This window comes from Oncorhynchus kisutch, linkage group LG6, assembly GCF_002021735.2.
Source record: "Oncorhynchus kisutch isolate 150728-3 linkage group LG6, Okis_V2, whole genome shotgun sequence".
Lineage (NCBI taxonomy): Eukaryota > Metazoa > Chordata > Actinopteri > Salmoniformes > Salmonidae > Oncorhynchus > Oncorhynchus kisutch.
In genome coordinates, this window is record NC_034179.2 from 66,703,191 (window position 1) to 66,715,603 (window position 12,413).

The 12,413-nt window shown below is 45.7% G+C and overlaps 2 protein-coding genes across 7 annotated transcripts in view; one reads left to right on the forward strand and one right to left on the reverse strand.

Moving 5' to 3' along the window:
- The window catches only part of LOC109891894 (TANK-binding kinase 1-binding protein 1-like), a 21,311-nt gene extending 15,888 nt beyond the window's left edge, over positions 1-5,423 (forward strand). The window contains exons 5-11 of the mRNA XM_020484359.2: positions 171-321; positions 405-607; positions 798-859; positions 1,047-1,156; positions 1,444-1,907; positions 2,049-2,309; positions 2,504-5,423. Coding sequence (XP_020339948.1) covers positions 171-321; positions 405-607; positions 798-859; positions 1,047-1,156; positions 1,444-1,907; positions 2,049-2,309; positions 2,504-2,632 — 1,380 coding nt within the window. The 3' untranslated portion in view covers positions 2,633-5,423. The remainder of the gene's footprint in view (positions 1-170; positions 322-404; positions 608-797; positions 860-1,046; positions 1,157-1,443; positions 1,908-2,048; positions 2,310-2,503) is intronic.
- LOC109893235 (oxysterol-binding protein-related protein 7) overlaps positions 4,408-12,413 on the reverse strand; it is a 24,506-nt gene continuing 16,500 nt past the window's right edge. For 2 of the 6 annotated variants that reach the window (XM_031827215.1, XM_020486355.2), the window contains exons 12-22: positions 11,731-11,832; positions 11,251-11,446; positions 10,611-10,643; positions 8,569-8,858; positions 7,787-7,924; positions 7,516-7,658; positions 7,050-7,194; positions 6,682-6,832; positions 6,296-6,422; positions 5,821-5,943; positions 4,408-5,540 (exon numbers count right to left, since the gene is read on the reverse strand). In XM_031827215.1, the coding sequence (XP_031683075.1) occupies positions 5,429-5,540; positions 5,821-5,943; positions 6,296-6,422; positions 6,682-6,832; positions 7,050-7,194; positions 7,516-7,658; positions 7,787-7,924; positions 8,569-8,858; positions 10,611-10,643; positions 11,251-11,446; positions 11,731-11,832 (1,560 nt within the window). In that variant the 3' untranslated portion in view covers positions 4,408-5,428. The remainder of the gene's footprint in view (positions 5,541-5,820; positions 5,944-6,295; positions 6,423-6,681; positions 6,833-7,049; positions 7,195-7,515; positions 7,659-7,786; positions 7,925-8,568; positions 8,859-10,610; positions 10,644-11,250; positions 11,447-11,730; positions 11,833-12,413) is intronic. The other 4 variants (XM_031827216.1, XM_020486356.2, XM_031827214.1 and 1 more) reach the window with 3 other exon arrangements.

Consider the following 12,413-nt stretch of genomic DNA (forward strand, 5'->3'; position numbering starts at 1 on the left):
CATCAGTTTTCCATCAGCAATGTACATCAGCGTGTGTGAGACCGATTGTACCGCAAGTACCCTACATTTGTGTGTGTGTGTGTGTACCCTACATCTATGTGTGTGTGTGTGTGTGTGTGTGTGTGTGTGTGTGTGTGTGTGTGTGTGTGTGTGTGTGTGCTCTCCATCAGACAACACTAGCAGAGCAGCACATGGAGCGTATCTGTGGTCTGGAGTCAGCTCTGAGGCAGAGGGAGGGGTCCCTGCAGAAACTCAGTGCTCAGCTGCACAGCAAGAACATTCATTACCTACAGCTACACACCAGTCTGGACGTGCCTCGTGGTGAGTGTGTTTGTATGTTTGAGTGAGTGCGGACGTGTGTGTTTCTGCGTATGTTTCTCACTGTACCTGGATGTATACTACAGAGCGGAACGGGCGGGGTCCCACCCTGCAGAGCTCTCGTAGTCTGGACGCCGTGTCCGACCTGAAGCTGCAGCGGTTGGAGGCGGAGCTAGAAGGGGCGCGGCAGCAGGCCCAGGGGGCGTGTCAGAGAGAGACGGAGATGAAGGAGGAGCTACAGAGGCTGCAGACAGAGATCAGACAGCTGCAGCAGGATGTACAGACACAGGTCAGATAGTGACACACACACAGGAGGTTGGTGGGACCTTAATTGGGGAGGACTGGATCATGGTAATAGCTGGAGCGGGATCAGTGGAATGGTAACATTACATTTGCTACGTTTCAGCCATTATTATGAGTCGTCCTCCCCTCAGCAGCCCCCACTGACACACACACACACGTCTGTCTCTGTCCAGCAGGAGGTGACCACACTCTGTGAGCACTGTGACGTGGAGTGGATAAAGAAGGCAGGAGATGAACAGTGAGTGACAGCTGCCCATCTAATACTCCTGACATGTAGCTATGTCAGTAGAATAACCAAGTCTCAAATGGAAAACTATTCACTATTTAGTGCACTACTTTTGACCAGGACCCATAGGGTGTGGTGCACTATATATGGAATAGGGTGGCATTTTGGACGCAATCCTAACATTGTCCCTCCTGTGCAGGGTGAACCTGGCGTTGGCCTACACTGAGCTGACCGAGGAGCTGGGTCGTGTGAGAGGTCTGGCTGTCAAACAGACTGAGATCCTCAGGAAGGCATCCCACGAGCAAATGGGTCAGTAGAAAACATGTGAATATTAAAGATTGTGCTCCATATGGACGTTGAATGGAGTGGAATTGCAGTATGCCCAATGAGGGTGCCAATAGGGACACTAATGTAACAATAAATGCGATTTAGCAGATGCTTTCATCCAAAGCGACTTAGTCATGTGTGCATACATTATACGTACTGGTGGTCCCGGGAATTGAACCCGCTATCCTGGCATTGCAAGCACCATACTCTACAAGCAGGGCTAGAGGCACCAATGGACTATAATAACCATTCCATTCTCTCTCCTCCAGTCCTAAGACACTCCCCAGCCCCCCAGCGTCGCTCCCCAGCCTCCCAACGCCCCTCCCCAGACCGCCTCCACCCTCACCCCTCTCCCTCCCCTCCCCTCTCACCTTCCTCATCCCCTTCTTGCCCCGCTTCCTACTCCCCCACTGGCCTCTCTTACTCACCCACCGGCCCAGCCTCCTACTCCTGCCGTCCAACCAGCCAGCGGTTGCGTGCCCGCTTCCAGGGGCGCCGCAGCTACTCGGAGGTGGCCGACTCGTCTGCCCACCAGAGGCCCCCACCCAGGCTGCTCCGTGATCCAGTCTCCACCCTGCCCAAGCCCAGGAACATGGGGGAGTCTGGGGCCTACTCCCGTCGGCCGGCCTCGGCCCGTGGAGCTGTAGGAGGTGGTGGTGGTGGAGGGGGAAGCAGCCTGAGCAGTATTCCCCATCACCATGACCTGGAGCAGGGCTTCCCTCTAGCTGCAGAGGTACACACCACATGTGTATATATTTGTTTAAATATAACTTATATAACCTTATTTTGTATTGTTTTTTTTTTACTCACCACTCGTTTGGATGAGTTTTATTAGGGAGTAAACATTAAAACAAAAAAATGTATCCACCAAAAGGGGTGTCACTTCTGTCATCTGGAGGATTCCCCGGCCCCCACTCCACTGGTCACCCCGCCCCAGTCGTCTGATGATGAGGAAGAGTGGAGATGCCCATCCCCGGTGGCCAGTCCTCCCAGGACACTGGGGGTCATGGGGGTAAGCTCACGGGAACCTCCTCCCTGCCCCTCCTTCTTGGCCCCAAATGGCCCGGCTACTCTCACCTGCCACCTGCCAGGGTACGTGGATGCAGACCACGCCCAGTCCTGGCCCTCCATCAATGTGAGTTGTTGCTGCTAGACTTCAGAGCTCAGTAGTGTCTCTCAATAGCAGTAATAATCAGAGCATCTTTATCTGACACGCAAATAGAAAACCGGTTATTCAGTCATTACAATGAGTACATTTACAGTGTTAACCTTTTGAGTTGAGTGTTTACACATCCTAACGGGTGTCGTTTTGTGATTGGCTGCCTGCAGTTGTGGATGGAGACGGAGGAGAACGATGCCCGGAGCTGCCCGCTGTGTCAGCTGACCTTCCCCACCGGTTACCCTGACGACGCTCTCATCAAACACATCGACACGCACCTGGAAAACAGCAAGATCTAACCGTTGCCCCCAGACACAGATCTAGGAACAACTTACCCTGCCAAATTCAAACCTAAACCATTACCAGGAAAACACAAAACTGACCTTAGTGTCCAGAGGCGAATTCGTCCTACTCCAGTCTGCTTCGCGTCATGACTCTACCTGCTGTAAAATACAGGATTTACGATGGGCTCACCCTTAATAAAAGTGACAGCACCACAATTGCGGATCCCCTTTGCAATATGGCACTCGAGAGGAACAGACTCCATCTAACTGTAGAGAGGTGATACTGTCGAGCCTCTAGTCGTTTTCTAAACTGGAAAGTTTCCTTTACCTCTGTTTTTGACCATGTTAGTTTAGGGCTATAACAAGGGCCAGTGCTGTTTCTGAATGCTCCCTCTACTCACCCATGTTATCAGGTATGGTCTTTGACATGGTTACCTCGCACTGTTTTTAACACCATCAGTAAATGGGTCACACCCCTAACTACATGCTTCATCATAAAGTTTACTCTCCATCAAACCAGAAGCAAGTCTTTGCCCAGACTTTAAGGGCACATTCATAGCTGGAGGTACACAGCACTTTTTTTGGAATTGAGTTCAAATGGAAAGAAGAATTTTCTTGAATCTTGATGAAAACCGATCTTTAAATGAATGAATTACAGTATCTCACGTGTCTTCATATAATTCAATGAAACAAGTCAAGGATGACTGAGGGGTTGGCGATAATCGCTATAAATGGTTGAGCTATGGCGGTATGTCAAGGACCCTGAAAACAGGGATGGACCACTATAGGTACCTCATAAGAAACTCCTTTGTATATTGACATTCAGGGATTCAGGACATTGTACAACAGTGATTAAAACTAGGGTAATAACAGGCCGAAGATGTTCTGGTTTGCAGGAGCTGTACAGTGAATCCAGGCTGTTGTTCTCCATGGATGATTTGTGAATCTCAGAATAATGAAGCTTTATATGCAGTCATCTCCGGTACTTGGCTACAGGTTGTCAATACAATTCACAGCAACCCATTTCAAACCCAACAGGGGGGGAGGAATTTGACAGATCCAGAACACCAGCTGATTTCTCAACTCAGCCTATTCTGAAATCTGCACAGCAATCAATATGATCTGAATACACTTGATGGGGATGTACCATCAGTACATTGTCTTACGTCAGATCAGTCCGCACTGATCAGTCGATCGAGGGACGAGCGTCGCGCAGGGTTGACGCCACCAGTCGGAAGATAAACGCCATTAGTATAGATACCATAGAAGGTAACACTGCGATCAACCACACAAATGTGGGATCGCTTCTGGAGGAACACCAAGACACTCTGCCAATGAGAGAACAGTACAGCGCTACAGGAATCAGCGATCAAAAGGAAATGACATTTGAAAATGGACATGAACCCATGTGCTCACATTGCATTCCAACACACTACAGTATTCCTTTTCTGAATCTTCTCTTCCTTCAGTAGAATCACGAGGCTTAGTTGACCCTTTATAGTCATCTGTCGGTTTTCTGTAACGCAAATAATAAAAACCTAAATCTCAAAATGATGAAGCTGGTTGAACTTCAGCTCATCCCAGTCTTCAATGACTAGTCTTAAACAGCAACTGGTTGGACTGGGTTCCACGCTTCGATTCAATTCATTAGACGTACAACATGTTCCCTTATGAGTTGACACCTATAGGCATTTTACATTCCCTACATTGGGCAATAGTTAAGAGATCCTTCCAGTTAAACAACTGCTTACAATAGCCGCAATGCTTTGCAGTGTCAAAGAACAACAAAATCGTTTTAAGTTCCATATTTATTTGAAAATAGACTAGAAAACAATTCATTTTGGTCGGGATGATCCCCCGCTATAGCCCTCCCAATTGTTTTTACACTGAAATGTAACAATGGTTCTCTTTTCCGTAAAACCCATTGTTGAAACATACATAAAAAATAGTTCATAGTATCAACCTAAATCAAGGTTGAAAAGATCACCCTAAAAAGCATTAAACATCTATAAACTCACTCTAGATAAATACAAAAAACTAAGGAAAGCAGTGAAAGTGTTATATAGACCACTGTTCTTTAAAACGGGTGAGGAAGGAGACAGATGTGAGGCATTCAGTGACTCAAACCAATGTGTCATTTTTAAACAAGTCCAAAAGATGTAAAGTACTGTACAACTAAATATACAAAAACACAGTAAGACCCATCGAGTGCAAGAGGCAGCCCTTCTTACCCCATAAAACCCCATTAATCCACAGCAGTCTTAAAAACAATCCCCTACCCGGTTAGTTCCTCTTTAGAGTGAGAGTTTGATATCACAAATTGATTTAAATAAATCTGCATATAGAGACCTAAAAAGTCAATAAGTAAAAGTGTTTAAATATAGACATATTACATTGACAAAAAGCATCATGCATCTCTATAACATGCAAGGTAACATTATTCAAAACGCTATGTGGGATCTCCGACCACCAATGGGTAAACTTGACAGTTAAATGCATGAACCAATTTCAATCTGGTTATATTCAAGGCACTTTATATTTGGACACCAGAGCGGTCAATGGGGTGTGGAAGATCGGCATCAATGTGGGAACATCAGACTTGAAGGAAAAGATCCATAGTAGTCCTCATCTACTCCATGTTGACATTTCCTCTCTCCAATGGCACAGTCACCCTGGAATGATTCATCCATGCAGTCAAAACTCCCTTCACCTCTCCCGTCAGTGGAGCTTTAGTATCTGCGTTCAGTAGTCTCATTGGGAAGTAATAGTCTATGATGAAGCCAAAATGACAGGAGGCTCTGCCAGGTCTACTCAACACCACAGATCCAAGTTCTTGGTGTTGGCAAAGCCTGGCTGATTGCGGATCTTCCAGTAGGTTCCGTTGCTCAGCCAGATATCATTCCCGGCCGCATCCAGTTCTTTCCTGAAGGAAAGAATGTATATTTACTTTCTAGTGTGAGGTATCCTTTAAAAAAAAAAAAGGGGGCATCAACAGATACTGTACATGAACACAATAGAATGTCAGTGGTCACCAACACAAGTCCTGGAAAAGCTACAGGTGCAGGCTTTTATTCTAACCCTGCCCTAACACACCCGATTCAGCTAATCAGAAAGACCCTGAATAGCAGGGATGATGACCACTGCCTTGCTATTTCTACAATAAATGCTCTTTGATTGCGTATGGGACGGTTGGTGAGACTCACCTGAAGAAACGAGGCACGTGCTCCTCTCCCTTCTTGGCCAGCTCCTTTCGTCGGTCCCGCTGTTTCTGCTCTACTTCCTCCTTCTTACTGTCAGCCCCAGCTACATCTCCCTCCTCCAGGATCCTATGGGGAAAGAACAGTGGAGAGATACGATATTCAGCTGCACTCTGCATGACCGGATCAAAAAGGCGTTAACAGGGTCAATTGTGTGTACAGTACCGTCGCACGCAGCCACATCGGATGTGGCATCACATCAATGCACAACACAGCTCCCTGACATTTGAGGAAGTAAATGTCACTGAACGATATCGCCTACATGACCTACTGTACAGGACCCAGAGTTTTTCCTGGTTAGATCCTGTTCAAGAAGTATTCCTAGCCCTACTTCCAATGCATTTGACAAATCTAAATGAAGTGCACACAGCTGAACATCCTCTACGTACACATTACTGAGCAGGTTGGATGGTGGTCTCACCTCTGGTCTGGCCTATAGCGGGTGTCTGAGGGAGGTAGGACCTTCTTGAGTTCAGGGGTCAGCTCATTGAGCTCCCTGGCGTAGCGACTGAAGCCGTAGTACTGGAAGTGGTCATCAGGCTGAGGGTCTGGGGATGGGAGAAACAGGGTACTGTGTGAGGCGATACATAGTGCTGGTACTATAGAGTGGATGACGGACTCACGGATTGAGGAAAACATCCATAAGATAGAATTCACTGAAATAGTGTGGATTAGGGAAAATATAATAGGCACAATGGTGTGGATTACACCATTTTATAGGATAAACTATAATATCAAGATGGGATTAGAGATGAGGATTATCGTACATAGCAAATAATAGATTGTTCAGATAATAGCAGTACTCACTGGGCTTCCAGATGCACTTTGGGTTAGGCAGGGTGTCGCAGAAGATGCCCTCATGCCACAGCCCACCGAACCGGTGGACCACCTCTCCCGCTTGGTTCAGAACCTGGCCCTGCACCTCGTTCTTACTGGTCTCTGAGGTCCAGTAGCGGGACTGAGGGAGAGAGGGAAAGACGCAGGGAGAGAGAGAGGGAGGGGGCCGTGTCAATGGAGACTTGTTAGGTACCTCCATATGTAAATCTTTGGAGATTTCATAAATGTCTAGACCCCATTCAGGCTGTTAATCTTTTATTTTATTCATTATGGGTCCCATTGTGGGTTTATCCTTCAATTGAGCGTTAGGTTCTGTGGGCACCGGGCAGGGGTCTCACCTTGACGAAGGAGATCTTGCAGGTGCAGAGGTCACTCTTGGTGTTTCTGATGGTCACCTCACCGTAGTGCTCCAGCCACCTCTGCGGACTCAGGACGTTGTGGACACAGGTCACCACCTTGTTCCACTCATAGTGATCCCCATATCTAGAGGGCAGAGGGAGACATGGGTTTAATGCAACTGGAGGAAGACGTGCACTCTTCAAATTCATGGACACCTGAGCCGGTTTCAATACTATGAACATTTCATTGAATAACACAGTAAAATTATACTTTCAGGCTTGTTACAGCTCATTTGGTAAGCTAAGGCCTTTTCAAATCTTGAATCAGCTCAATCAAAACACTGTCCCCGAGCTTCTACTTTGAACAACGGATCAAGACATTCAAAACGACCATGTGAAAGTAGGGTTACGTTATCTCTTTTTTGGGGGGTCAAATAATCATGATGGAATTTGCATAAACACTCACTTTGGCAACTTGACATTCACTGGACCAGAGGAGATGATCTCCAAAGACTTTCCCCAGAACTTGTTCTTCCATTGCTGGTCTTGCCAGAAGGTGAAGTTCTCAGACTCTGCGTGCACGGCGGAGCAGGGTGGGTGATGGCTGACCTGGGAACAGAAAGGAAAAACCTTAAATAACTGAATCTTCAGTGGAAGACACCCTGGATCAGTTAAGGGTTACTTGCCATGCAGATGGAATCTAGGATGATTCTGGGTCAGGATTATTCAAGTCCTACCTGCTCAGCGACGTAGCGGAAGCCGCGCTCCTTCCGGTGGCTCTCGTAAGTCTCTCCCAGGACGGGGTTGAAGGGCTTGTAGCGGTTCCGCCAGGTAGCCCAGGCGTAGCCAGAGATGGAGAAAACACCCATGTACAGCTTCATGACAAATAAGGTATGGGAAAACAGATGAGTGAGATCGCACCCATCAACAATATCAAATGGCACCTGAAGAAAACTGCTACCACAAAATACTATAGTATTTTACATGCTAAATCTGCAATTCAAGTTGACCCCATTCATTGTTTGTGGATTTCACCATTTCTCTTGCAATGGCTCTAATGCACAGACTCTACCCACACACATACTACACTGACACTCCAACACCACACACACACACTCACATATGCTGCTGCTATTATGTTTATTATTGATCCTGATTGCCTAGTCACTTTTACCTCTACCTACATGTACATACTGTATTACCTCAACTACCTGGCACCCCTGCAGATTGACTTGGTACTGGTACTCCTTGTATATAACCTTGTTATTGTGTTATCATTCTTTTTTTAATTACTCTGCATTGTTGGGAATGGGCTCGGTAAAGTCTAAACCGGTTGTATTCGGCACGTGACCAATAGCATTTGATTTGAGAAAGCAGAGACCTTTTTTTTTCAGATTTCAACTAAGCAAATCTACAGGCGCATCAATTCACTTGAATCAGCACCAACGCTGGTATGGCAGCACAAACCTATACTTGAGCTGCTTCGTTTTAATGTCAGGCACACGTCAGGCCGCCTTACCATCCTTTCGAAGGGGTCCTCTGTGCGGTTGGCGATGTCCAGAAGCTCTGAGTACTCCAGCTCTTCGCTCACCCTCTGCAGCAGGTTCAGAGGTTCGTTGAGGCCACAGGGCATGGACACACGTGACAGGTCCTTGCCAATGTTGTTGTACAGGATGGTCATGATGCCAATGTGGCTGTTGTCGACACAGTTGGCGGGCAGGACAGTGCGGCGGCCTGTGTTGGTGGGCACGGTGCTGACCATGTCCGGGGCTCTGGACACGCTGGTGCGGTAGTTCAGGGTGGAAGAGGCTGCCAGGGGGCGAGGGCATACAAAGGTTAGATGGAATTCTATACATTTCCTATTGAATCTCACATGTTTTTTTACAATTACGCCCAGCACTTAATGCTTGAACATGAATTTTTCTTTGACATGATTCAGCCCTTAAAAGGGAGAGTTCAGGATTTTCTCCAGGGTCAGATGAACTTGTGGATACCCTTTTGTGTCTGCGTTCAGTTTGAAGGAAGTTGCCAAATAGCGTTAGCACAATGCCTGGAAGTCTATGGGAATAGCATGCTAGCTGTTCATGTTGACATAGTCATTACACTAACAATAGTTAGCATTGGCTGGCAAAACTACAGGTAACTGGCAGCCCTTGTGGTGTGGGGTGCATTTCCCTGCCATGGTTTGGGGCCACTCAACCCCTTAGAGGGCAAGGTAACAGCTAGTAAATACACAGCCATTCTTAGTGATCACCTTCAACCTACGGTGAAGCATTTATATCCGGAGGGAAGTGGCCTCTTCCAGAATGGCAATAATGCCCCCATCCACAAGGCACGAGTGGTCACTGAATGGTTCAATGAGCATTAAAAACTATCCGTCTCAGTCACCAGATCTCAACCCAATTGAACAGCCTAGCTAACATTAGCCCGCCTAGCTAGAACTCGTAACATCCGTTTGGCAAATTCGTAACATATAATACAAATTGTAATTTGTAACATAAGAAATGGCCGATGTATTCATTTGTGGAATCCATACCATACGAAACATATGGAGTGTCTTGGATTTACATGACAGAATAATACGAAATGCTCTGAGACCAGGTTGAATTGAACACTTATGGTCAATTCTGGAGCAGCACATAACAGCATTTTCTACCACAATCAACAAAACACCAAATTAAATGATGGAATTTCTCGTGGAAGAATGGTGTTGCAACCCTCCAAGAGAGTTCCAAGGCTCATTGAAGTAGTTCTGCCGGCTCGTGGTGGCCCAGCGCCTTATTTAGAGCCATGTTGGCGTATCCTTTATTTTGGCAGTTAATTTCATACTGGACGCAGAGACATAAAAATGGTATTCACAAGATCTTAAGTAGATAAACAATAGACATTCTGTATGATTGAATGTATGCCAGAGTGCCAATGTCTCTTGTTTTAACTTGCAGACACGGCAACCATTAGTGGACCACAATGGAAACAAATCTTTAGACTTGTGCATATAATCCTCAGCAATTTTTGGTACATTTATTTGTTGCCTTGTTTCTTTATGCATTTTAAAATGGTCAAAATCAAGGCTTCTTTGCCAAAACGCTGAACCATCCCTTTAAAATGTCTGAAGTCCCAAAGCTGTCAAGGAAAGGAGGATGGTGAAACAGGAAGAAAAATTAAGTAATGACAGTCTCTCGATTTCTCCATCTCCCAAATTAGAGTTTGATGTTGGATTGAGGTGGAGGGTATGATGTTTAAAGAATGAAATATCTATACAGATTAGACAATAATGCGTTTGTTAAATTGTCACCAGTCCCACACAACCAAAGAGACACCTCAGGAGAACAAAGAGGGAGAAGAAAGAGAGAGATGATGAAATCATGGTAATAAAATGAGTAGACTACTAGTGCGTTTTCAGGGTCCAATCAGTATGCTTGCATGTACAACATTGAAAATGTACCGTCTTCAAAATAAATTATGTGCATCAATGAATTAAACGATCCATACGGGACTTCCAATATGGCCGCAATTCACCACCACTCCACCGATACTTCAGTTTGACCAGTCCCAAAATACCTTTTGTTTGCGGTTGGTCCGGTGATACTGCCTCTGCAGGCAAAGTGGAAGCTATGTTCAGAAAACGTAATAAAAATACATTTGTACACAGATTACATATATACACACCCAATGTTGGTGTCAGCCGAGTTCATGAGTATAACTACCTCGATAGAGCTGGGCGATATAGACACAAATCCATATCACAATAAAATGACTAAATGATCACGGTAAAGTTTACAATAATGTGCACCAGTTAATTTTTATATTACCCTTAAAACTACTAATTTGAAGGTTGTGGTCATTAATTGTCTTGTTAACAGCCCACATTTAACAGACATCTCATTTCAAACTACACATTCCTCTAGTAAAGGGTACTTCTTTTAAAAAATCGATATCAGTAAAACGTCCTCGATAAATGGTCGGTTCGGTCGGTAGTGATCATTTTCGGTTTATCGTCCCAGCTGTACTAGATACTGCATATTGTTACTTATTTTTCAAAGACAAAAACTCAAACGGACCACGTAGACCGAACTGTATTCAAGGTATAATGGGACTGCTCAAACATAATATTATAGAACACATCCTTAGAGTGGCTGTTCTAGTCATTCTACTTCTACGACCACAGCCAAACAGTGATATCCAAAGAGTGGCGGCTCACCATGGACCTCATCTGGCTCAGAGTTACTGGTGGTGGTGATGTCACTCAGCCCGGACTCATCAGACTCCTCTTCTCCATTTTCAGAGGAGTTCTCACAGACGATGACATCTCTGGCGTCATAGTACTCGGCCATGGAGTCGGCCAGCGAGGGGGTGCGCTGCACAGAGCAACCCTTAGAGGGCGTCTTCTCAACATTCTGGAGTGGGGAAAGGGGGGGGTGACCGAAGGAGGAAGAATAAGACTATAGTTAACAGGAAGCATACAAAATCAACGCTTTCAGATGGATAAAAGTGACGTCAATAATGTCTTACAAAATAAAGTTAAGGAAGAAAATCCTGCTCATTTGATAGAGAATCCCCATGCATACAGGCACAAACACAGAGACAGGCAGACAGACTTACAGTACACAGCCAGACACGCATTCAGAAACAAGTGGCAGCCTGCCTCTTGCTGAGTGGGGGTTGGTGGCTGAATACACACCTGGTCCTGACGCACAGTGCTGTAGGACTCCTTGGAGCCCCCCGTGGATCCAGAGGAAAGGGACAGGGAATGAACTTTGGTTTGGCAAGACTGCACCTCCAGCTGGATACACACAAACAGTGACTTATTAGTATACTGTAGAGAATTGTATGAAAACCAAGCACAATATTAAGCTCATTTCCCCATTATCAAACTTGGCCCACATGCAGGTAAGTTGGACAAAATGTACAGTATGCACATTTGGTGGAGGATTTCCCTCAGAACTCTTTCAGCTTTGTCAGATCCATCCAGTAATTAGTGAAGTTGAGAAACATCCAGTAACTCGGATCAAATAGATACGTTCGGGGGAGGTTTAAGTTGTTTCACCAAGATAAATCTAAATGTTTGAACAAGTGTCTTTACATTTGAAAAGGCTTTTGTTTCATCCAGGCAGGCTCAAAACAGGAGAGCAGGGAGGAATGGTTCTGCCCCTGATGGGCAGTACTGAGATGTCCCAGCCCCAAACAGCCCAAACCAGTTCTGGCTGGCTTCTCACACACTTGAACAGCAGCACACTGAGACGGGACTATATTTTGTAAGGAGAGAGCAAAAGAAAGTGAGAGAATAGGTGTGGCCCATCGAAACGCCTGCTGTGTGGGTTTTAAAAGACACCACAGTGTTATTGACTAAATGTGAATAACGCC